Source organism: Lissotriton helveticus, chromosome 12 (assembly GCF_964261635.1).
Source record: "Lissotriton helveticus chromosome 12, aLisHel1.1, whole genome shotgun sequence".
NCBI classification, from domain to species: domain Eukaryota; kingdom Metazoa; phylum Chordata; class Amphibia; order Caudata; family Salamandridae; genus Lissotriton; species Lissotriton helveticus.
Genome location: NC_136073.1, coordinates 444,414,645 through 444,438,598, shown reverse-complemented (window position 1 = coordinate 444,438,598; position 23,954 = coordinate 444,414,645). Strand labels below are relative to the sequence as shown.

The window sequence follows — 23,954 nt, the reverse complement described above, 5'->3', positions numbered from 1 at the left end:
GTGGGGGTTGGCAGTCGCCAGCGCTATATATGGCTCCAGAAAGGAGGCCCTACAGCTCCCCTCCTTTTAGTATAATGGGCTGCCCCAGTGAGGTGGTGGTACCCAGGGCCTTATATGGCCTGGGAGGGGAGACTGCTTGGCCCCCTCCCTCTTTCTAAAGGTATGCTCTTGGGGAGGGGGTGGTCCTCGGAGCAAGGGGGTCTGCGTGGCCCTCTTATGCATTTTAATTTTGCCGGGGGTGGGGGGGTAGCGGTCGCCGGTGCACCAGGGGGTTAGATAGGCCCCGTATAGCCCTATATGTAGTTATGTAGTTTGGGGAGGTGGCAGTTCCTGGGTCTGGGGGGGTCCGCATGCCCCGTTCCTTTGCCTATAGCCCTGGGGAAGTGGAAGTCCCTGGGGCTGCGGGGGATCCGTGTGGGTTCTCCTAGCATAATTTATTTTCAAAGAGGTGGTGGACCCTGGGGTTTTAATAAATCAGAGGAGAGGAGACCCATGAAACCCCCTCCTTTATTTTGTACATGCCCTGGGATTTGGCCCACCAGGGGTCTTACTGAAAAAAACACCTGAATTTGCACTAAAATTGAATTAAAAACATGCTTTTTACCCCTGTCCGGGTCCCTGTGGGACCCCTTCACAATATCTGGGGGGTCAGGGTATTCCTATCCTGTGCCCTTTTTTTCTTTTTTACATTTTTGGGGGACTCAGCTTCAAGCTGAGTCCCCAGATGGTTGCTAACACTTCCTGGTGGAAGTGTTGGCAGCCAATCAAATTTCAGTAGGAGCCGCAAGTACACTGCAAGGATCCACGTCCCCAGATATCTATATTTTTTAACCTTAAATATCTCTAAAACTACTAAATGGATTTACACCAAATCACAGAATTATGCTTTCCGGGCCAACATCTAGTTTCTGCCAAACTTGGTGTAATTCTGATCAGCGGTTCAGACTGTAGCAGTGTTCAAAATTCCTATGGGAAAATGCATGGGGAAAACAGATTTTAGGACCCCCCCTTTTGTTTTAGCCCCTGCTTGACGATCACCCTGAAACTTTCAACCCAGCACCTGATCCTAAAAGGGTAAACGTTTTCAAAAATGTGTGAAGGTTTCGTCAAGCGGCACCAAAGTTATTGGCAAAAAAAACACTTACCTTGTAAAGGAAAAACCCAATCTGCTTTGAGGATGTAAGCATGTGCTTTTCAAAAGATTTTTGAAAACTTTAGAATTTAGCACATTCGAAAGTACTTCAGACAATCCTCATTCAGTCATTCCAATCATTTAATCAATCGGTAATCAATCAATCAACCAAGTATTACAATAATTCTTTAATATGCGCAGACTGCATATTACCTTTTTGATATAAGTACATGTCCAGATGTAGCATACATTTCATAGTTAACAAAAAGGGATCTTTTTGGATGGCTAATAGTAACGAATTCCATGTTGTACATTTGAAGGTATACGAATTAAAAACAGCCACATGATTTAATTTTGAATTTTTGTGTTGGTCAAAGGCCATGATGGTATATGCTTACAACTTCAGACTTCTCTCTGTGACACAAAGAAGGAAGTATAGTATTTTATTCCGAGCACGGTTTCAGTGGTTCTGAAAGCAATTGTTCAACACAAACATAAAATAGCTAACAGGCTTTTAAAACATGATATCCATAAAAAATCATTTCTAATAAGCCTCTGGAAGTATTTTTCAATTTAGAAATGTTATGCTGGTTCTAGGTTTGCTGCTCGACTTGTATTCATCCATTATCACCTCCAAACGCAGTTTTCTTGGGCAGACGTTCTTCCAAATGAATACCATCAATGACAGCTTTCAGGCATGGTAGAGTAATGAATGTGATATGTATTATGATGTTTTTCATTTAACATTACCCTGCCTATGTTCCAGCGTAGGGTATGTAGCCCTGTATTTGATTTTCCTGCAGTAAGCTACAGAACCAGGCTTTACCAGGGCTTTAAGTGACCCTCCCTGCCCAGCGCCATGAGACCCTTAGGGGTGAGTAGTCGCGCTTTACAAGCCACGTGATTGATTGATTAAGTGTGGACGGTTCTGCCAGTGCTCGGACCCCGAAGAAATTAAAATCGAAATTTGAATCGGGTTCCTACTGTAACCTATGTCAATGCCTTTAAAATTAAAGTTGAAAACACTGGTTGATTTCTCAACAATATGTGAAAAAACCTGTAAGATAATCCATTGCAGCATCCCTGTTTGCAAATCAAATTTTACATAATTCTGCATTTGCTAAACGTATTTACATTTTAAAGCTATTGAGTTGCTGTAATTTCTTTCAGGCAACATTTCACTCTTGTGTAGAGCATACTATGAACTAACCCCCAGATGCATCAACAACCCTATTTGCGATTCCTTAATAGCGAAAAATACAGATTCGCTATTAAGGAATTGCAAAATGGAATGCATCAAGAAATCACTTAAAAAATAGCGATTTCTTAGAATTTCTTAATTGCGAGTCGCAATTAAGGAATACCTCCCCATTCATTCCTATGGGCCTAGAGGCCCATAGGAATGAATGGGAAGACAATCTCAATTTGCGCATCGCAATTAGCGATTCGCAAATTGAGATTGCGATTTCAAGGGTGCAGGGGTGTCCATATGTTGCGCACACACATGCCCTTAGGGCACTGACATGCCCTTAGGGCATGTGTGTGCGCAACATGAAACTTTGAAAAATGCACTTTAGTGCATTTTTCAAAGTTTTTGCAAATTACCATGAAGTTGTACTTCATGGTAATTTGCGTGCCCTATTAGCGATTTCGCTATTTTAAAAGCTTTCATGCATTGCATTTAAGGAATCTCAATTTGAGATTCCTTAAATGCAATTAATCGCAATTTAGCGATTTCTAATATTGCGATTTTTGCATTTGGGATGATGCATCCCAAATGCAAAAATACAGCTCGCAAAGGGGCAGATTCTGAGAATCTGCCCCTTTGCGAGCGGATTTTTGTTTGATGAATCTGGGCCAATATCACCTATAGGTGTCTGGGTGATTTCAGGGTGCGCATGGGTGCTCATGACAGGGCACGATTCAGAGCTCTGGAATTGAGGCTGAAGGCAGTGCAGGTTTCTTACAATGTCTGGCAGTGGTTCTTAACTGTATTCAAACTACATATCCATCCAGTCATTGGCCTCTCGGCAGAACACCTAGAGCTATGGTCTCATATGTGGAAATAGTAAATTCGAAACTATGCAAAGTAGGTACAGTTAGCTATTAAAATATTGACACTATGCAGATGGAAGATTTCATAAAGATGTAAGACAAAAATGTTTAATTGACTAACGTAGCATGAGGGATTGCAGAGGAAAGTCTTATGAAGAGGAAAAGAAGGGTGAGTGAGACACTTCAAAGACCACAACCTCTTCTACAGATCTTCGTAATGTTTAATTCAGGACCTTATTTTCAGAATACAAACATTTCAGTTCTCATTATTCACACCACTGTCGTTGTTGCTACTTAATTATCCCATGCTCCTAACAGAGTGGATTGAGACTAAGGACTCCTCTTCATCGACCTCGTGGAGTGTGTGGAGGTCCCTGCCCTTTGTGGACCCTGTTGTTGCTGATAGTTTGCCTGGAATAGCGTGACTGCAGAGGCGAGTGGTGCGGAGACCGGGACTGCGAGGACCAGCATTCTGAGAAACACCTACAGCTGGTTCCTCTTCCCGGCAGAGCCGCGCCCCCTCCTAGTGCCACGCCCCCTGCTCATTGCTTCATTACCTCTCGCGGCCCCCGCTTCGCGGGAGCAGCTCGAGAGTGGATTGAGACTAAGGACTCCTCTTCATCGACCTCGTGGATTGTGTGGAGGTCCCTGCCCTTTGTGGACCCTGTTGTTGCTGATAGTTTGCCTGGAATAGCGTGACTGCAGAGGCGAGTGGTGCGGAGACCGGGACTGCGAGGACCAGCATTCTGAGAAACACCTACAGCTGGTTCCTCTTCCCGGCAGAGCCGCGCCCCCTCCTAGTGCCACGCCCCCTGCTCATTGCTTCATTACCTCTCGCGGCCCCCGCTTCGCGGGAGCCGCTCGAGAGTGGATTGAGACTAAGGACTCCTCTTCATCGACCTCGTGGAGTGTGTGGAGGTCCCTGCCCTTTGTGGACCCTGTTGTTGCTGATAGTTTGCCTGGAATAGCGTGACTGCAGAGGCGAGTGGTGCGGAGACCGGGACTGCGAGGACCAGCATTCTGAGAAACACCTACAGCTGGTTCCTCTTCCCGGCAGAGCCGCGCCCCCTCCTAGTGCCACGCCCCCTGCTCATTGCTTCATTACCTCTCGCGGCCCCCGCTTCGCGGGAGCCGCTCGAGAGTGGATTGAGACTACGGACTCCTCTTCATTGACCTTGTGGAGTGTGTGGAGGTCCCTGCCCTTTGTGGACCCTGTTGTTGCTGATAGTTTGCCTGGAATAGCGTGACTGCAGAGGCGAGTGGTGCGGAGACCGGGACTGCGAGGACCAGCATTCTGAGAAACACCTACAGCTGGTTCCTCATCCCGGCAGAGCCGCGCCCCCTCCTAGTGCCACGCCCCTTTAACCTTCTAAGCACGATCCCTTAACGCGCATCGCGGGACGCGCACGGGACGTAGTCTGGGGCGAAGCCCGGGCAAAGGGTGGGCCGTCTAAGGCCGTCAAAGGACGTTAAAGGACGGGACGGGCTACCCCCCTAACGTTTGATTCCCGGTAAGAGACTATCTTCCCTATCACCATCTGCTGGAAATCCGTTATAGAGCAACGAACGATAAGACACTGTGTATTGGTCGCTGTTAACTGTGTATGCAGATTGAAACCGTTATCCCTGTGTAACCATGTCCTCGGACACTGGTAAATCAAAGAACATAACTGTTAATACATCAAAGGGGGCAGTAACTGGTACTATAGACCAATTCTTTAAACGGGTGACTATTGTCCTAGAGAAGGAAATTGCCGATACCGAAAAACGTTTATCCATTGACCTCTTAACCAGCAAACGCTCCTCTCTAGGATTGATTGGGAAAGCATGTTCACCTGATGTAATAGCCCTAGATTCCCTGAGTTGCAACGTTCCCTCTACTAGTATTACTTCTATCACTCCCCCAGGGACTGTAGGGGATGAGGGGATGAATAGGATCAACCTTAACGATCTTACGTCCCCCTCTAACCTCCTAGTTAGCCCCAACTCATCAAGACTATCCAGCTCACCCAAACTACCCGTTCCTTCCCCGGTAATCTTAGAACAAGTCAAAAACCAGCCAAAGAAAAGAAAGAGACAACCCTCTCCCTCGTCCCCAAGTACAACCACCACCCTGGATACAACACCCCAACCCATACGGTCTCCCAAGTCTATTGTCTCACCCACAACGAACAACATAACCGGGTCACTTCCTGATCTAAACTTGGAGAATGAACTTCTGTCAAAAATAGAGGTTATAGTGAAGTCACTTCTACTCCCTCTTTTGGAGAGAACGAGACTAATAAGCACACATTTAGACAAGTTGGGTAAACAAATAGAAGGGAACACCTTGGCCTTAACGAAATTGTCAATATCACAGTACAAAAATCCCATCCCAAATTCTACTGTCCCCACTGCCCCACAAATAGAACAACCATCTACCAGTGGTGTACCCCCAAAATCTGTCACTACGCAGGGGAAAGAAGCATTAGTAAAATCCTCAAAAGAAATAATCAATAAAGGAAAACCCAATCCATCCGTAAATACCCCAGTAAAAAATGGAACTACTGAAATTGATAGGGGAAATAACGCCGCAGAGAAGAACCAAGTAGAAACCAATCTCCACTTAGCGAAGACTGATCCACCTATGATAAATAAACCAGTTAGGGAAAAGGGAGAACAGTTAATTCAGCGCCCAAAAAGATATACACCTAGGATAGTGGATTTACCCCCGGATTCTGCCCCATATACCATCATCATGACCGGGGTTCCGGAGCTAGCAGAGGGGGTCAGAGAGAACTACCACGCCCTAAAAAATAAAACTATCTACTGGCTGAAGCAAAATAGACCCCTTCCGGCACATGTAAATGGGGAAATCTTAACAGTAAGGCATGCTGTGTGGGTGGGATCAAGACCAAAAGATAAGAGGGGGGATGTGATAATTATAAATTTCAAGGACCATAGAGCGGTAAGGTGCATTGGTGACTGGTATGAGGCCATAGGGGGAGATAGTATTTCTACACATTATGTCAGCTACTTTTACCCACGAGAACTGATAACTAACTTAAAGCATAATCAATCGAAAAGATATCGCTCAGACTGGAGAGAAGTAGGATATCAACCCTTTCAGAAACATCTTTTTAACCAACCTCCTCAACCACTATATTCCCAGTCACAGTGGGGGAATCAGGATAACAACTACCAATCATTTTCAGAATTTAATATACCCACATTAAACCCTTTCTCAACACTGTTTGGCCTGGAAGAAGTAGACTGACTTGATAGAGAACTACCCTCCCTACTAAAATACACTCCGGCACAATCCATCAGCCTACAGGGTGACACCATTCTTATAGGTCCGGTAGAAAGACACAAACCAGAAGGGGAAAACAAGTTGGCCCGACCGAATGTGATATCCGTGAAAGGGGGGGAAAATTCTATCCTGGGGAATACAACTAGCAGTATACCCGATCCAACATATGAGGAACGAAACTTGGTGTTAGGGACACCTACTTCAATTAAGGAGAGTAGTACAAACAAAAGATTAGACCTTGGCAGGAAAGCAGTAAAAACACAAATCATGTTCTGGAATATAGCGGGCCTCCGTGCAAAAATTATGGATGGCAGCGTTTTGGAGTTTGCTAAAGATTATCAAGTGTTAGCCCTCCAGGAGACCTGGCTTACCACAGAAATGCATCTGACGGGATATAAAACGTACTTTTCACCAGGTATTGCAGGCACCCATGGTAGGGCAAAGGGTGGGCTGATAACTTACATAGCGAACACTATACCAGGGTTAGAAATTACCGCACTCAGTCTAGAACCCAATTACCAGATACTGCAACTGGTCTTCCAGACAAAGCGGGTCTTTCTTTTCGTAAATATGTACGACAACTTAGAGGAAAGTGAGAGAGTGAAAACACTTGGGGCTCTCCACAAGAAACTCCTCACTTGGACAAAACAAACACGAGGTTTAGCACCCCCAAGCATTGTTTGGGGTGGTGACTTTAATCACCACCCCTGTGAAAGGAAAAAAAGTAACATCTGCGGTATGGGGTACGAAACAGATGAGCAAACAATCCACTTCAGCCACTCAGTGGTGGGAGACTTCTTAAATGAAACTCTATCTAGTCGAGACCTAGTAATATTAAATGAAACAAATCCCCTCTGTGGGAAATTGGACCCTACCTATCTCGGAAGGGGTAGCGAATCAACAATCGATTATATTTTGATCACAGCAACCCTTGTAAATAAGACTGAGAATTTTAGAGTGATAATAAATACATTAAGTGATCATGCTGCTTTAGCCTTTGATCTAACTATAGAGCAGGGCGCTCTATCAGCACAAATCTTAATGACCACCCTTTCCCAGAATAACATATACCTAAAAAAAACAAATGGTTATACTCTTGGCTGGGGGAAGATAGACCCTGATGAGCTAATAAATAAGGTAGTAACAGCGGCGTATCCGGCAATAATGAAGTGTCTAGACACTGACGCAAGAGATGAGGAAGTCATATCCCATTTTAAGATGATTCTAGAAAAGGTAAATGCATGCCTGACAATGAAGCATAAAGGGAACATGGCAGTGAAAAAAGGATGGTTTAACCACGACTGCTCAGCGGCCCATAAAACTCTAAAAAGAGCGCTAACAAAAACTATCAGAGACCAAGAGGAGGTTAGGACCCTGAGAAAAGCATATAGGTTGGCATGTAAAGTGAGAAAAGAGGAATTAAAGAAAGCCTTATGGAATCAACTCCATGAGAGCTCACTAAATAGAAATAGCGATTTATTCTGGAAGGTGGTGAAAGCACCCTTTCTGATGGATACAAAGGACCACCCAAAAGTAGAAGTCGCGATTGAGGGACCAATCTGGGTAAATCACTTTTCGAAAATCTTTGGTAAACCTCCAGAATTAGTGTTAATAGAAGGAAATAATAGGGAAAAACAGGGTAAACCATTTCCAATCCCATTGGAAGTAGAACTATATGAGGTAATAAACGCAGTTAAAGCAAGTAAAGGTGGAAAAGCCCCTGGCCCGGATGGGGTACCAGTTGACTTTTTTTAATTCAAATTAGATCTGTGGGCCCCAATTATAAAAAGGGTGTTTGATGCTACCATGAAGTGTGGACTGCTTACATCTTGGACCCAATCAATTTTGGTACCAATATTTAAGAAGGGAAATAGAGAGGAGGTGTCCTGCTATCGCCCGATCTCACTCCTGGACTCGCTGGGGAAAGTACTGGGCAGAGTGGTTCTCCAGCGCTTACAGGAGTGGGCGGACGATACCGGGACCCTCTCGGATATCCGGTATGGTTTCCGAGAGGGCTTCGGGACAACGGAACAAGCCCTGAACCTGGCCCTGATGATGGGAAAGTTTGTGTCGGCTAAGCGGGAAAAGCTGTATATGGTATATGTCGACCTATCCGCAGCGTTTGACTGCGTCTGCCACGCAAAACTATGGTCAGTTCTGACTGATATGGGAATAGATTTGGTTCTTGTAACTTTTCTCAGAGAACTATACTCCAACGCCTCCTCCAGGGTACGTTTTGGAGCACGGGGAGAACTGTCAGAGCCCTTTGCAGTAGAGCGCGGCGTCAGGCAGGGATGTGTCCTGGCCCCCTTTCTCTTCTCCCTCTATACTAATGGCCTTGAGGTTGAGATGTTGAAGGGGGGCTTGGATCTGCCCCGTGTGAAAAACCGCCTGGTGCCCGTGCTCCTATACGCAGATGATGCGGTGATTTTAGCACGCACCCCACGAGAGCTACAAAAAGCCCTGAATAGGTATGCAAAATTTATGAGTAACCTAGATCTCCACATAAATATAAAAAAAACGTATGTTATGGTGGCAGGCCAAACAAAGAAACATGGAAAGAGTATATTTCTTGACAACAATAAATTAGAATTAACTACCCAATACCCTTATCTGGGGATTATGATGGATGAGAAGCTTAACTGGAAAGCGGCCATAGAAGTCCGCAAACATCAACTTCTGCGATCTATTGCGGCGCTTATAAAATTTGCCCAGAAATTAGGGAAAAGGCCACCAGTTGAACTACTCCACATTTATAGAGCAAAATGCCATTCCATCGCGCTATATGGGGCGGGCTTGTGGGGACATAAAAACACAAAAGCCCTGCAGGTAGCGGAGAATACCTTCATGAGATTTTTATTAGCGGTCCCAAAACGAGTATCTACTTTTGCCTGTCATGCAGAGCTGGGAATGCCTCATATTGAGGATTTGGCAAAGATTGAACCTATACTTCTCTGGCGCCGTATTTGGACATCAACAAAGAATACTTTCACCAAAGAGATTGTAGCAGACTGTATAACATTGGACCACGTGGAAAAAATAGAATGGCTAAGATACGTAAAAAATTTTCTTACTGATTTAGGGATGGCCGAGTATTATTCCAACTCGGCAACAATTGCTGAAATCCCGAAGAAAGACTTAAAAACAAGGGCATTGAGTCACATAGAAGAGTTACGTACCAGCCTAGAGAGTAAGAAACCATCAGTACAACACTCCTTGGCGGTAATGACCACATTAGAAATGGGACCCTATCTAACTTATGTCGAATCGCACTTTGAGCGCTTTTTACTAGCAAGATTCAGGCTGAACATTTTCCACAGGGTTGTAGCCTTTCCTAATAGAAACAGCTGGGAAGAAAGCTTACCGGTATGCCCGTGTGACGAAACATCTGAACAGTCAACGATTCATACCGTACTGTTCTGCAAGTACTATTCTGCACATCGTAAGCTATGGTTAATTCCCCTGTTGAGAATCCTAGGCCTTAGAAAATGTCATCCTGCCATGCTGTGGCTCCAATTCTTAAGTTCTGAATTGATATGTAAAACTGTGAGTACTTTTTTAAAATGTATTTTTAAACATAGAGTAAATCTTTAATATAATAACGTTTGATAATTTGGACCAATGAATAAGGGTACCAATTTTAAATGAATTCATATTAAATCTGTACTAGTTTTTGTTAAAATGAATTTTAAATGAAGTAATCAATTGTGCAAATGCTTTTATGGTTCTACATGTAAATTGAAACCGAATAAAGATTTACTTACTTACTTACTTACTTACTTAATTATCCCATGCTCCTAACAAGAACTGGCAATAAACGACAGCTTTGCCTTGTTTTAGGCATGTGCTCATTGCTGTGCGATGTCTGTATGCAGTAACATACAACTTACTTGGAGGGTCCCAAACACCTGATGTTGGAACACTGTGCCAAGCAAACGATTCCAGGCCAAATTGTTTAGGCTGCGCCCTTATCTACATAGTCCACACCTCTTGGAAACAATAAATACTTATGCTTCTTTAGCCACACACTATTTAGAGACCCCCCCAAACATTTGAGATTATCTTAAGCACTGTACAAGACCATGTATTTCCAGAATTCAGAATATTATGCTGACCCTTAGTGGAAATACAGAGTACATATGGTTGTTAAGACATGGGCAGTAGTTGTTAATCCTGGCCTGTTGTTCGGTACCCCTGGCACTTCTCTTGCTACTCTACTATCATGGATAATAAATGCAATGACAGGAATAGGAAAAAAGCTAGGCTGTAGGATCCATGAGTACTTCCTGCACTTTACACTTCTCGGTGCTACCTTAGCCCCTCAGCAATAAAAAGAGGATTTTGAGGGGCTAAAGATGGGGCATTGGGTCAAACGACTTTCATTATTAGGAGTCAAAGAGCATGTGTTATCTAAATTACTCTGCTACTTGATTATGGTGTGTGACCTCCACAACACCACACTACAAATATTTGTTGTTGACTGCTCATCCACCTGCTGAGGCTATGTTCAGAATAAATATACTCAATATATATTTGCATTGTTCCTGCTAACATTCTTGACTTCAACTTAATGGTCAGTACTTTGGAATTCAAAATTGATCTTCTGAACCTGGAAGAGTGTCGCTTTGGAGTTAGGAATAGGCTGACCTTAAACCTCATCTGTGTAACATACTCTCCTCTCTCTGCCTAGATGAGGTTCAGAGAGGCAGCTATGTCTTTAGTCTGCCCCATTTAAATGTTCACTCACTCAACAGAAGAAGCATAATGTCGACATCATTTGTTTACATTACATGCACTTGAAGCAAATTCACAATTTCACTATCTGTGAGACAACTATAAATTGGTGAAATCTTAAAAATGTATGATCCCACTTGTAATTCATTAGAGAACAATTTGGTGAAAGACAAGCCTCCTTGGAGTACTCAACCATGAGATACCCCAATCAGATGACAGATAAAATGATGGTACTTACTCATAGAATTCGGCAGCAGGTGTAATCTTGTACTTGGAGTACTTGGTACCATTGCTTAGAAGAGACCCGTTGAGAAGCTTGGGGTCAGTGCAGTTTGGGCTGTTCCATTTGTTACCACAGCTCGTCCAGGGCAGTTTTGATGTGAATGATGAGAATAGGTAGTACAAGGACCATGCAATGATGACGTTGTAGTAGAATCCCACATATAGAGCAATAAGTATCACAGCGTAGCCCACACCTAGTAACAATATTAAACACATCTTAGTCAAGCTTCCAAACAGTGCATCAATTATTATGTGACAAATTTATAGACTGAACCCTCCATCACAAGTGACAAGGTAATTCCAGTGCAGTAATTCCACAACCAAGATTACCAAAACTGCAGGTATTGTGATGTCCAGGATGCAGTTTTACTTCAGTTTTTCAAGTAAACCAATATGCATCCTGTTTGAAATTGGGTTACTGGCTGATTAGGATGAAACTCACTCAAGCAGCAATCTCAATTTTGGTAAGCGTGAGACATAAGCAAATGCCAAAATGACTTGTGCTTAAATTTCTGATAGCTTGGCACAAAACAATGAGGCTTAACTTAGAGGCAATGTGTGAAGTATTTATGCAGCACATTCAAACAGTAAGAAGTGAAAGCTCAACACAAGGAAAAACCATCACCAATTTAGAAAAGGAGAGTAATATGTAATAAATGATTTGAGACCAAAAAAACAAAAACCCAATCAGTGGCACAGGAGATATGCATTTTTAAATATGTAAGTGAAAATAGTGCCTAGAAGCACAAAGCGCAAACTCTGGTTATTTGGTCATGCTGGACTGTGACAGAAGGGGGTGGTGATGGACGGAGCATCTGAACCAATCAAACACTCACACCCAGTCAAAAGATCTGGGTTTGATCCATCACCGTTCTTTAGCCAACTCTGCCACCCCAGTTCAGACATGGCTATATGCAAATCAGTCTGACCCTGTGCCTCATGGGAACAGTCCAGACCAAACTGCCAAGCCATGCCTTCCCTGGACCGGAAACAAGCTTCCGAGGACCGGTTTCTGGCATTCCAGCCGTCTTCAGCCCGGCTTGCTTGAATCCAGTGGCAAAGTGAGCAAGGGACTCACGTCTGAGCATACCCTGCCACACTTATGGCGGCCAAAGCGGTACAAAAGGGGGTGGTGATAGACGGAGCATCTGAACCAATCAAACACTCACACCCAGTCAAAAGATCTGGGTTTGATCCATCACCGTTCTTTAGCCCACTCTGCCACCCCAGTTCAGACATGGCTATATGCAAATCAGTCTGACCCTGTGCCTCATGGGAACAGTCCAGCCCGAACTGCCAAGCCATGCCTTCCCTGGACCGGAAACAAGCTTCCGAGGACCGGTTTCTGGTCCCATGAGGCACAGGGTCAGACTGATTTGCATATGGCCATGTCTGAACTGGGGTGGCTGAGTGAGCTAAAGAATGGTGATGGATTAAACCCAGATCAGTTGACTGGGAGTGAGTGTTTGATTTGATTTGCTTTGATTTGTCCATCATCACCCCCTTTTGTTTCGGACTGTGACAGAGTCACAAATTCGGGCCAACAGCGATGAAGTGCGGGTCAGATACAGGGGTCAAGTTAGGCCCACTGAACAAAGTACCTTAAATCTAGTGTTGAAGATGCGTCGCGACAGCAGTTCCGAGGAGCAGTGAGGCTGTGATGCAGAGTCCTGCATTGGTATTGAGGTTGCTGTTGACAAGAGCTTGTGATGCAAACTCCTGTGTCGGGGAAGCATGGCACACTGGCGGTTCCATGGAGCTGGGTGGATGCAATGCGAAGTCCACTATAGAAAAGAGTGGTTCTTTCGGGTAGGTCAATTGATTTGTACAAGGTATTAAATACATTAAGGAAAATATGTCCTAATCATATTTCTGACGGATGAGGACGCCTATTTCAAGTAAGCCGGCATGCGTCTCCCCGCCCCCTGCATTATGAACAGGCAGCGTAATTCTCGTATTCACGAGTATGTATGCCATTGTTTAAAGCCTCCCCCGCGCTTCTTCCCCTTTCTAATGAAGTCACTTTGAACTAACCTCTGGCGCCTTTCAATCACTGCTTAGAGCACTTCAAATCTTTTAACGAGTGTGGATCGCTTGATTTAGATCCCCGTTCCGTATTGATGCCGCTTTAGTGTAGCAACTGGCGCATTGGCTTCCTGTTTTTTTAAATCGTTCAGGCACTCAGGGGTGTAGACTGATAGTGCTTAAAGCACACCATCTTTGCTTGTTTTTAAACCAAAGTTTTGAGGGACGCCATCATTGCTTTAGTGTAACAATTGACGCATTGGCTTCCCGTTTTTTAAATCGCTTAGGCACACATGGGTGTAGACTGATATCGCTGAAAGCACACCATCTCTGCTTGTTTTTAATCCACGGTTTTGAGGTACGCCATGACTGCTTGCTAGCTGTAACAGTTAGGAGGGCTCCTCCAAATATTCTGTACTGATTAGCCCCCAACTTCCTCTCCCCCCTATGTTTTGCCCCGTAGTGCTTTTGATCGCATCAGCGGGTTCTTTTAAATTACTTCAACCGGCTGGTGAAGACAGATTTCCAGGCATCTTCATGAGTTAAAACATTGCTACACCCTATGCCGGTGGGCATATGACCCTGCACCATACTGATTACAGTTCCACATTATTTTTAGACCACAATCCACTTATGTGAGTCTGAGGTGTCGGCTGACACCTCTACAAAAATTGCTTCAAGTTGGATGCCAACACATTAGGATCCCAAGTCTTCGGTAAGCATGACGTTGCCACTGCATCTCTTGCTTTTCCCACACCAGGTACACACCCCTCTGTCCATAATATGGCTTCTATTATTCAACAGGCTTTCACCTCCCCCCTGTCCTGATGAAGACCGCCTCTGATGCCTAATAAGCAGCTCAATTGTTAAGGGTCGAAACGTAGACGTATTGTCTTGATTAGTCCACGCAATTTAACTGACTTGAACAGGAAACCATAATTGCGCAGGACCTGGAGGAAAGTCACCCCGGAAGCATTCGGCGGGGCTTTTTTAGCCGCCTCAATGGAGGGGGGTAGACAGTAACAAGGCACTGGAAAGATGGGAGGCAGCGGTTGGGACTGCTTTGGATCGCATTGCCCCTCTGAAAGCAGTGAGAGTAAAAGAGAAACCTGCGCTTGCGCCTTGGTACTCGGAAAAGGTCAAAGCGGAGAGGGGTTGCTGCAGAGGGCGGGAAAGAAAATGGAGGAAAACTAAATGTCCTGAGAATAAGCTGGTTTATAATGCGGCACATAGAGATTACCTAGGTCATTGTAAAGTTGCCAGAAGAGAACATCTGAGCGTGTGGATAAGGGAGGCAAATAATTCCTCACAGGAACTTTTCAAGATACTAAAAGAATTCACCAATCCCATAGTGAGCAGCAGTCCCCCACACGCAATAGTTATGTGATAATTTGGCCACCCACTTCGGAGAAAAAAATAGATAAAATCTATAACTCCTCGGGGGGAGGAGAGGCCTCATGGGTACCCAACCTGAAGGGAAAGGAACCCCTCTTCACCTAAGCTCGACTCATTTTCCATCATCACCACTGAGCACGTAAGGGCGGCACTTGCAGTAACAAAGTCAGGGTCAGAGCAGACTGTGCCCCTCCTTTCATCATGGCAGAATTGGCCACGGTCTTAGCTTCCTCGCTCTCAGAAGTTTGCAACATCTCCTTGGACACTGCCACTTTTCCAAACAAGTGGAAGAAAACACTGATCAAACCTCTGCTGAAGAAAATGTCAGCAGATCTGGCAGAGAGGAAAAATTATAGGCCACTCTCCCTTCTCCCATGCTGTTCGAAAGTCATGGAGAAGATGATTAATCAGCAACTGACAGACTATCTGGAACAGAACCAACTGTTGGACCCAGCTCAATTGGGTTTTCGAGCAGGTCACAGCACAGAGGCGGCCCTGATGGAAGTTACTGACAGCATTAGGATGTCTTTAGACAGAGGGACTCCCACTATGCTGGTGCTCCTTGATCTGTCAGCAGCCTTCAACACCATCTCGCAAAACATCCTGCTTTGCAGATTGCAGGAGATTGGTGTCGAAGGTCCAGCACTGGCTTGGCTGCAAAGCTTCCTGTCAAACAGAGCACAATGTGTCAAATTAGACTAATTTGTGTCAGTAACCACCCCATTTCGATAAGGGGGTACCCCAGGGCTCCATTCTAAGCCCTACTCTGTTCAACATAAATGTGGCCCCTTTGTCCACATCATAAGACCTTGCGGCTTTGAGACGATTTTGTATGCGGATGACATGCAGGTGATAATCCCATTCAAATCCGATGCAGCTGTCACAAGGGCCAAGTTTAAGACCTGTATGTTGAACATAGCTGCCTGGATGGGGGACAATTTCCTCCAGCTTAACTCCAACAAAACAGAGATTCTCCTGTTCGGTAAGGCAGAGGAACTGTGGACGACAGATTGGTGGCCCTCGGAATTGGGGGAACCTCATTCCTCCACAAAACAGGTTAGGAATTTGGGAATCCTGTTGGATAGTAACTTATCGTCTGAGGATCATGTAAAGACACTTTCGAGCACCTGTTTTGGGATATTGAGAATGCTAAGGAAAGTATTTCCTTGGATCCCTTTGGATGCAAGAAAGACCCTTATTCAGGTGCTTATTGTGAGCAGGCTGGACTATGGCAACGCACTACTGGTAGGAGCTAGGGAGGAGCTTTTCTCTAGGCTCCAGGTACTGCAAAATACTGCTGCAAGAATGGCTCTGAATAAGCCTAGACGTTTCCCGTCTCGACCTTTGCTGCAAGCCTTACATTGGCTGCCCGTCAGAAGGATAGCAGTCTTTAAACTTCTCACATTGGTGTTCAAGGCAAGGCGAGGCCTGGGGCCAGTATACCCAAGGAAGAAGGTAAGGGCCTATGTCAGCGGCAGCCAGTTGAGATCAAGCAATCAAAGCCTTCTAATTCCATGCAAGATCAATAAATCTAGAATGGGAAGGCGCGCTTTATCCTACTTTGCCCCCTTTCATTGGAACAGGTTACCGGAAGAGATACACTGCTGTACCTGTCTGGGACACTCTAAGAAATGCCTACAAATCTGATTGTTTTAGGGGGTCGGTGTGGGCGAGGATCTTGCCAGTGTGCTGCCAAGCACCAAGTGATCCCCTTGGGATGATTTGTTGCGCCATATAAATGTCAAATAAATAAATAACTACTGTTGGGGTTTATACATTTAGTCTTGGACTTGAAAGATAAATATCCCCCTGTGTTATGCATATGTCACCTTTGTACAGCACTGTGTCACGTATCACTACCAGTCACTAATTGTTCACCGTAGTCATTTGTTTTTTTGTCGTATCTGTATTATGTCATAGACAGCCATTTCTTTGACTTGCATGTGTATGAACACGAAGTAAAGAATTCTTATTTTTATTTTTTTTGCATAATCAAGTTGTCCTCTCTGGTGTGTTACTTGGAAATATGATTAGGACATATTTTCCTTAATGTATTTAATACCTTGTACAAATCAGTTGACCTACCCGACAGAACCCCTCTTTTCTATAGTGTACTTACCCAGGTTCTGAGGGCCACTGGGTTACCCCATTATCATTAATGCCAATGAGAAGTCCAGCGTCATCATCAAAGATGGCATTGATGAAGTCCTTGCGATGTGGAGACCTGAATCGAGGATGCATCACGCGTCAGTGGTCCCAATGAGGCCTCAGGCTGCGGTACAAAGTCTGGCGTCAAGGATATGTTGCACTGCGGAAGTTCCAATGTGGTTTTGAGAAGATGTGTCACTCAACATTGGTTCTGCTCACAGGATCACGGCTGGGCTGGCGGAGCACCTTCAGGCCCACTTCCAAGAGTCCAAGACTGGGAGGGAACCAATTTGGGGTAGGGAGCTCCCAGCAAGTAGAGTCTAGGAGCTGGGTTCAAGATATTTAGAGCCTTTTATGTCCAAGAGGCCCTGATCAGGAGGACAGCCATCTAGCCCTGGAGTCACTATAGAAGTCCTGGGTCTAAATGCATGTCCAGTCCTTTAACTTAGGCAGCATGGCAGAGCAGGACAGCAGTCCTTCTAAATCTTCCACACCCCCAGAGGTGTGCGGGAGAGTTAGGTCTGAGGGTCCATTGTTTACACCTGGTGCCCACTTTGAAGTAGGAGATGGTTCAGAAGGTTTCCACCGCCTGAAGTGTCTGGAATTTTCTGCCTCCATACCCTAGTCCCAGCTTGTAAGGGACCACAAATGACTAGTGTCAAACCCTTTGCGGTGTGCCCAGGCAGAGCCTTTGTGATGTGAAAATGTGGTAGGTGACAGCCATTCCCCCTCATCAAGTCACAAATGGCCCATGCTGCTAACATCTATTGCCCTTTGTTCCACTGTCTGGGAGCAATACGCAAAGACCAACTGCCAGCTACTTGTAGTCATGTGACACAGGAAACAGGCAGCAGGCACCAAATGTTTGGCACAAGAAAATGACAACTTTTTAAAAGTGGCATTTTTCAGAATTGTGACTTAAAATACAACTTTACCATTAAAGAGAGTTCTAAATTACAATTCCTTAGACACCTAACTCGGCATTCCTCCCTGCTCTCAATTGAAAGTTAGCACTTAGTAAATGTAATGTTTTAACCCAATGTTATCCTATGGGATAGGCTGGCCTTAGAGTAGTGAAAATGAATTTAAGAGTTTTTCCCTACCAGGACGTGTGAAACTTAAAAGTGCATGTCAAATTTTTTAAATACACAGAATAATGCCCTATGACCTGTTTAAGGCCTACCCTTGGGGTGACATATGTATTCAAAAGGAAGGGTTAGGCCTGAACAAGGTTTATTTAGCCAGGTTGAAATTGCAGTTTTAACTGCGCACAAAGGCTGCAATGGCAGGGGCTGGGACACATTCAAAATGATAACTTAAGTGAGTGGCACAATATGTGCTGCAGGCCCACTGGTAAAAAGAACAAATGATGGACAAAATGCTAAACAATGCAAATATTCAGCTCCAGTCACAAAGATCTGAACTTAATCTATTCTTATTTTTTATCACTACGCCACCCCAGTTTGGACCCAGCCATATGCAAATCAGTCTTGACCGTGCTCCTCATGGGAACAGCCCAGCCTGAATTGCTGAGCCAGGTCCTCCCTGGACCAGAAACAAGCATCCTGGGACCAGTTTCGGGCATCACCACTCATCAGCCAGGCTAGCTTGAATCCAGTGGCACAGTGAACATGGGAATCACGTCTGGTCATACCCTTCCCACTTAGGGGGACAAAAGCAAAAAGAACAAATGAGGGACAGAATGCTGAACAATGCAAACATTCACCCCCTGTCACAAAGATCTGGGTTTAATCTAGTCGAAGTCAATTTACAGGCTCTTGGTACATGTATTACTAGGAACTTATAAGTAAATTCAATGTGCTCATTGGGTGTAGGTCAATTTCACCATGTTTTAAGAAGAGAGCACAAGCACTTTAGCACTGATTAGCAGTGGTAAAGTGAGCAGAGTCCTGAAAGCCAACAAAGAATAGTTCAGAAAACAGGCAAAAGGTTTAGGGACACCTCTGCAGAAAGGGCCAAGTCAAAGAGATCCCCTTCAGAATGGGAAATAAAGTCAGAAATGAATTACCACACCCATATTCATGTCTTTTCTTTAAAATATGGACCATATTTTGAGGGCAATTTCTCCCAAGTTTGACATAAATAGTAAATGGTACTTCTACATGATTGCCTGAAATACCAGTATAGACAGAAGCCTATTTCCTGCTCGAATCATTATTAAGAGGCCACTCAGAATGAAGGCCTGACAGATTATTATTCACAATGTCATTATAAGTCTACAAAAAATTGCTTAGGGATGTAATGAAGTTAAAGACTGTAATGTGCACACTCAGTGGCCATGGAATGAAACAGTCCCCTCTTGCTCCCCTTCTTATTTCTGCATGTTCATATTTTCATCTTCTGAACAACAGCTTAAACGTATTGCTGTTTAGTGGGGGTGGGCATAACTGGCGTAATTCCATGCAGTGTAATCATGCAGAATTACCGAAACAATTCTGCAAAATACACTGAATTATGTAATAAGAGTAATTCTGGATTTAGCACTATTTTATTGCCCCCTCACATCCAACATTGACGCGAGGATGCATTTTACTTTAAGAAACAGAGCTAAATGCAATAGAATATAAATAGCAGCATGACCAGTCAATCGCACATGCTAAATGTGCACTTGAGGTAGGATGTTCTCCCAATTTACTTCTGGCATATAGGGGCCGATTAGGATGGAGGATTTTCCGCCTCCTCCGGGCCGGCGGAAGCCACCTCCGGCCCGGAGGAGGCGGAAAATCCTCTGCGGAGGCTCCAAAGACCCACCGCCAAATTAGGATGGCTGGTGGGTCTGGAATTCCGTCCGCCGCTTTTCCGCCGCGGTCGGCTTCCGACCGCGGCGGAAAAGCTATAACATGGCAGGCGGTGTCTATGAGACACCGTCCGCCATATTATGATGGTTGTGTAAAACTGCTTTTCCACGGCGGCTTTTCCGCCATGGAAAAGCATACGGACATTCACTTTGGGGGCCCGTTGCGGGCCCCCTGGGTGAATGGGGGGTGGGGGGTGCACATGGGGGGTACCTATGGTACCCCCCTGCATTTGCGTGCACAAAGCAGCAGGCACCGTGCGGTGCCTGCCGCTTTGTGCATGTAAATGTAACACATGCTTTTTTAACATTGCGGCGGGTGCAACTTGTAGCTGCACCCGCCGCAATGTTAAATATAGAGGATGTGACCGCCACCCTGGCGGTCACATCCTAATCAGCACGGAGGGAACGCCGCAGCCCTTGCGGACGTTCCCTCCTCCTCAAGGGTGGCGGACGGACGCAAGTCCGTCCGCCATCCTAATCGGCCCCTTAGTACTAGTTTCTTAGCACAAAATGCACCCGCGAGTCCATAATGGACGTCAGGATGAATTTTGCGCAAAGAAAATTGTGCTAAATGCAACAGAACATAAACAGTAGCTTGAGGAACTTCTTGCGCTGGCAAAATGTGCTCTTGCGTTAAGATTTGTTTTCCCAAACTACTGTTAAAAGCACGAGTAGACCAAATTGTATTATTGTTGGTAGTTCTCCATGCAAAATTACTGAAATTATTCTGATTACTCTGGTATAATCCAAATTGTGCCCAGGCGCATTATTTAGTAAACTAAAACAATGTTCAAATACCTAGAAAAGTAGCAACCTACACCTCGAATAATCTACAAACAAAGTGACATTTTCAGAGAGACTTTTATAGAGAAGGGAAGCCACAATGGCTTTAAAGGCTATCAAACTCAGTAAGCAAACTGAAAATAGTAAAAACGAAAATGGACTTAGTGGGCTTACATTTATAGTTTTAAAAAAAACTGTTTAAACACAATTGACTTAATGACGGACGGTGATATAACCTAGATAGCAAACCTGATAACCTAAGTGTTTTGATCAATAAACAAATAGATCTCAACTGACCACATGGCATAAGGCCATCTTTTAACAGGTCCTAGTGTTTCAGATAACACTAGTCACAATGCAACTTATAAGGGAAACTGTAAAACTACAAGCTTCTGCAAGCTTAGTGTGGTCGCAATTAAAAACAGCTCTGGCTGAATCATCATCAAGACATGAGCACAAAATATGGCATTTCAACTACTTGATTTTTGTTTTTGTAGCCTAGAATATTACTCTGTAGGGAGCATTGGGGTACTCAAAGACTTTAAAGGGTATATCTGAAGTATTCTGCACAAACTCTGTATTACAGTGCTTCCCAAAATTGTGAATACCACAACAACAAAAAAAGCACTTTTTAGAACAACAAACGTTTGTGACCCACCTAGCTTTAATGGACATCAGCAGGCAATTGTTTAATGTCATTAAAGCAATGTGTAAAAAACAAAGTTGATGGACAGAATGTAGAACAATGTCATACATTCACCCCAGTACAAGGATCTGGGCCTAAATCCATCGTTTTTTTGCACTCCACACCACCCTGGGTTAGACACTGGCTATATGCAAATCAGCTCTGACCCTGTGCCTCATGGGAACAGTCCAGTCCGAACTACCAAGCCATGTCTTTCCCAGACCGGAATCAAGCATCCAAGGACCGGTTTCTGGCTATCAGCCTTCATTCAGCCTGGATAGCTTGACTCCAGTGGTGTGGAGAGCCTGGGACTCACGTCTGAGCATACCCAGCCCACTCAGGGTGAAAATTGCAAAAAACACAGTTGATGGACAGAATGTAGAACAATGTCATACTTTCACCCCAGTACAAGGATCTGGGCCTAAATCCATCGTTTTTTTGCACTCCACACCACCCTGGGTTAGACACTGGCTATATGCAAATCAGCTCTGACCCTGTGCCTCATGGGAACAGTCCAGTCCGAACTACCAAGCCATGTCTTTCCCAGACCGGAATCAAGCATCCAAGGACCGGTTTCTGGCTATCAGCCTTAATTCAGCCTGGATAGCTTGACTCCAGTGGTGTGGAGAGCCTGGGACTTTGCAATTAAAGCAATGTGTGGCAGCACACTGTCATTTAAAGGCAGCACATTTTCCATTCAAATGACCCCTAAATTTGCACAGATATACAGTTTAACTGATAAAACTATATTGCACACAAATGATAATGTATGGAAATCAGGTTTCAGTGAATATATAGTATTTGTGCATCACTAAGTAAAGTGTCTTCATTTGTTTTGAACCTACTCAAATCTTTGCTCTCATCACACTTCAGAATTACAAAAAAGTGATTCATTTAGGGTTTCCTAATGACTCAATGTGTACTGTTCATTTGCAGGTATTCACATTTTGTTGTGAATTACGAAAATGACACCCTACAGCCTTTCCTTTCAAATCCTCTGTACCACAGCAGCTAGATTGTCACATAATTCAACTTACTTTTTTTCTCTGACTGCAAAGTGAGAGGAGTTTGTAAACATAACTGCCTTGTTAAAAAATAAGCAGCAATGTCAGAAGACACAGACTGACATTTGACTTCTGTCTTTGAAGCTCAGCAAATGTGTGTAAAGATAAATAAGGCATAGAACCACAGATTGAAAAACACTGGAGTATTAGCATTTTAATCATCATTGGGTGACTGTGGGCCTTGTATAGAGTTTGGCAGGTGGGATACTTGTACAAAATGTGATGGATATACCATCCACCATGCTTGATATGGAGTAGCCAATCTTCAAAACTATAAATAAGAACCTTTTTAGGTCGAGCCTAAAGCAGCAGCACGCATGCGCTGCTCACTTTGCGAGGCATGCAGCATTCAGAATGGAGTGGAAGATCCGTGGAAGCTCCGACCACTCTCTGACCATCTTTTTCACTGGCTTGTGTCTTTGTCGTTCCTAAATGCTGCCTTCCGATTGGTTTTAGGCTTGTTAGTCCCTCCTTATGACTGCCATATCGTCATTTGTATCCATCCATGGTTACTGGGCCCTTTACTTTGAGTGTTGCACAGTATGTTTTATTTAGATTGTAAGCACCATTTTCTTCCCGTGCCTTCCCCTGCCACCCTCCCTCAATCCGTGCCTTCTCACCCCCCTCTCTCCCATTGTCTGTGGTGCCTTTACCCCGTCCCCCTCCCTCTTGTTGTCCTTGGTGCCTTTATCCCACCTCCCTACCTCCTGTTGTCCGTGGTGACTTTACCTCCCCTTCCCTACCATTGTCCGTGGTGACTTTACCCCACCCCCTCCCATTGTCCGTGGTGACTTTATGCCACCCCCCTCCCTCCCCTTGTCTGTGGTGTCTTTACCCCACCCCCCTACCTCCCATTGTCTATGGTGTCTTTACCCCAACCCCCCTCCGTCCCATTTTCCATGGTGACTTTATGCCAACCACCCTCCCTCCTGTTGTCCGTGGTGACCTTTCCCTAAACCCCTTCCCTCTTGTTGTCTGGGGTGCCTTTACCCCACCCACTTCCCTTCCTTTGTCTGTGGCGACTTTACCTCACCTCCCTCCCTGCCGTTGTGCGTGGTGAATTTTCCCCACCCCCTCCTTCCCATTTTCTGTGGTGACTTTACCCTACCTCCTCTCCCTCCCGCTGTCCATGGTCACTTTACACCATCCCCCTCCCACCCTTTGTCTATGGTGAATTTACCCCACCCCCTCCCATTCTTTATGATGACTTTACCCCACCCCCTCTCTCCTGTTGTCCGTGGTGACTTTACCCGACCCCCTCCCTCACTCCACCCCCCACTCCTGTTGTCTGTGGTGACTTCACACCACCCCCTCCCTTTGTCTGTGGTGACTTTAGCCCACCTGCCATACCTCCCTTTGTCTGTGGGGACATTACCCCACCACCCTCCCTTCCGTAGTCCGTGATGATTTTCCTTTCCCTCCCCTTCCCTCCCGTCGTCCGTGGTGACTTTAGCCCACCCCCTCCCACTTGTTGTCCGTGGTGCCTTTACCTCCCCTTCCTCATGCTGACCGCGGTGACTTTACCACACCCCTCCTGTTGC

General features: G+C 44.9%; 1 protein-coding gene across 1 annotated transcript in view; it reads right to left on the bottom strand.

Moving 5' to 3' along the window:
* SLC6A2 (solute carrier family 6 member 2) overlaps window positions 1-23,954 on the bottom strand; it is a 1,355,875-nt gene that overhangs the window by 921,760 nt on the left and 410,161 nt on the right. Inside the window, exon 4 of the mRNA XM_078668346.1 lies at window positions 11,452-11,689. Coding sequence (XP_078524472.1) covers window positions 11,452-11,689 — 238 coding nt within the window. The remainder of the gene's footprint in view (window positions 1-11,451; window positions 11,690-23,954) is intronic.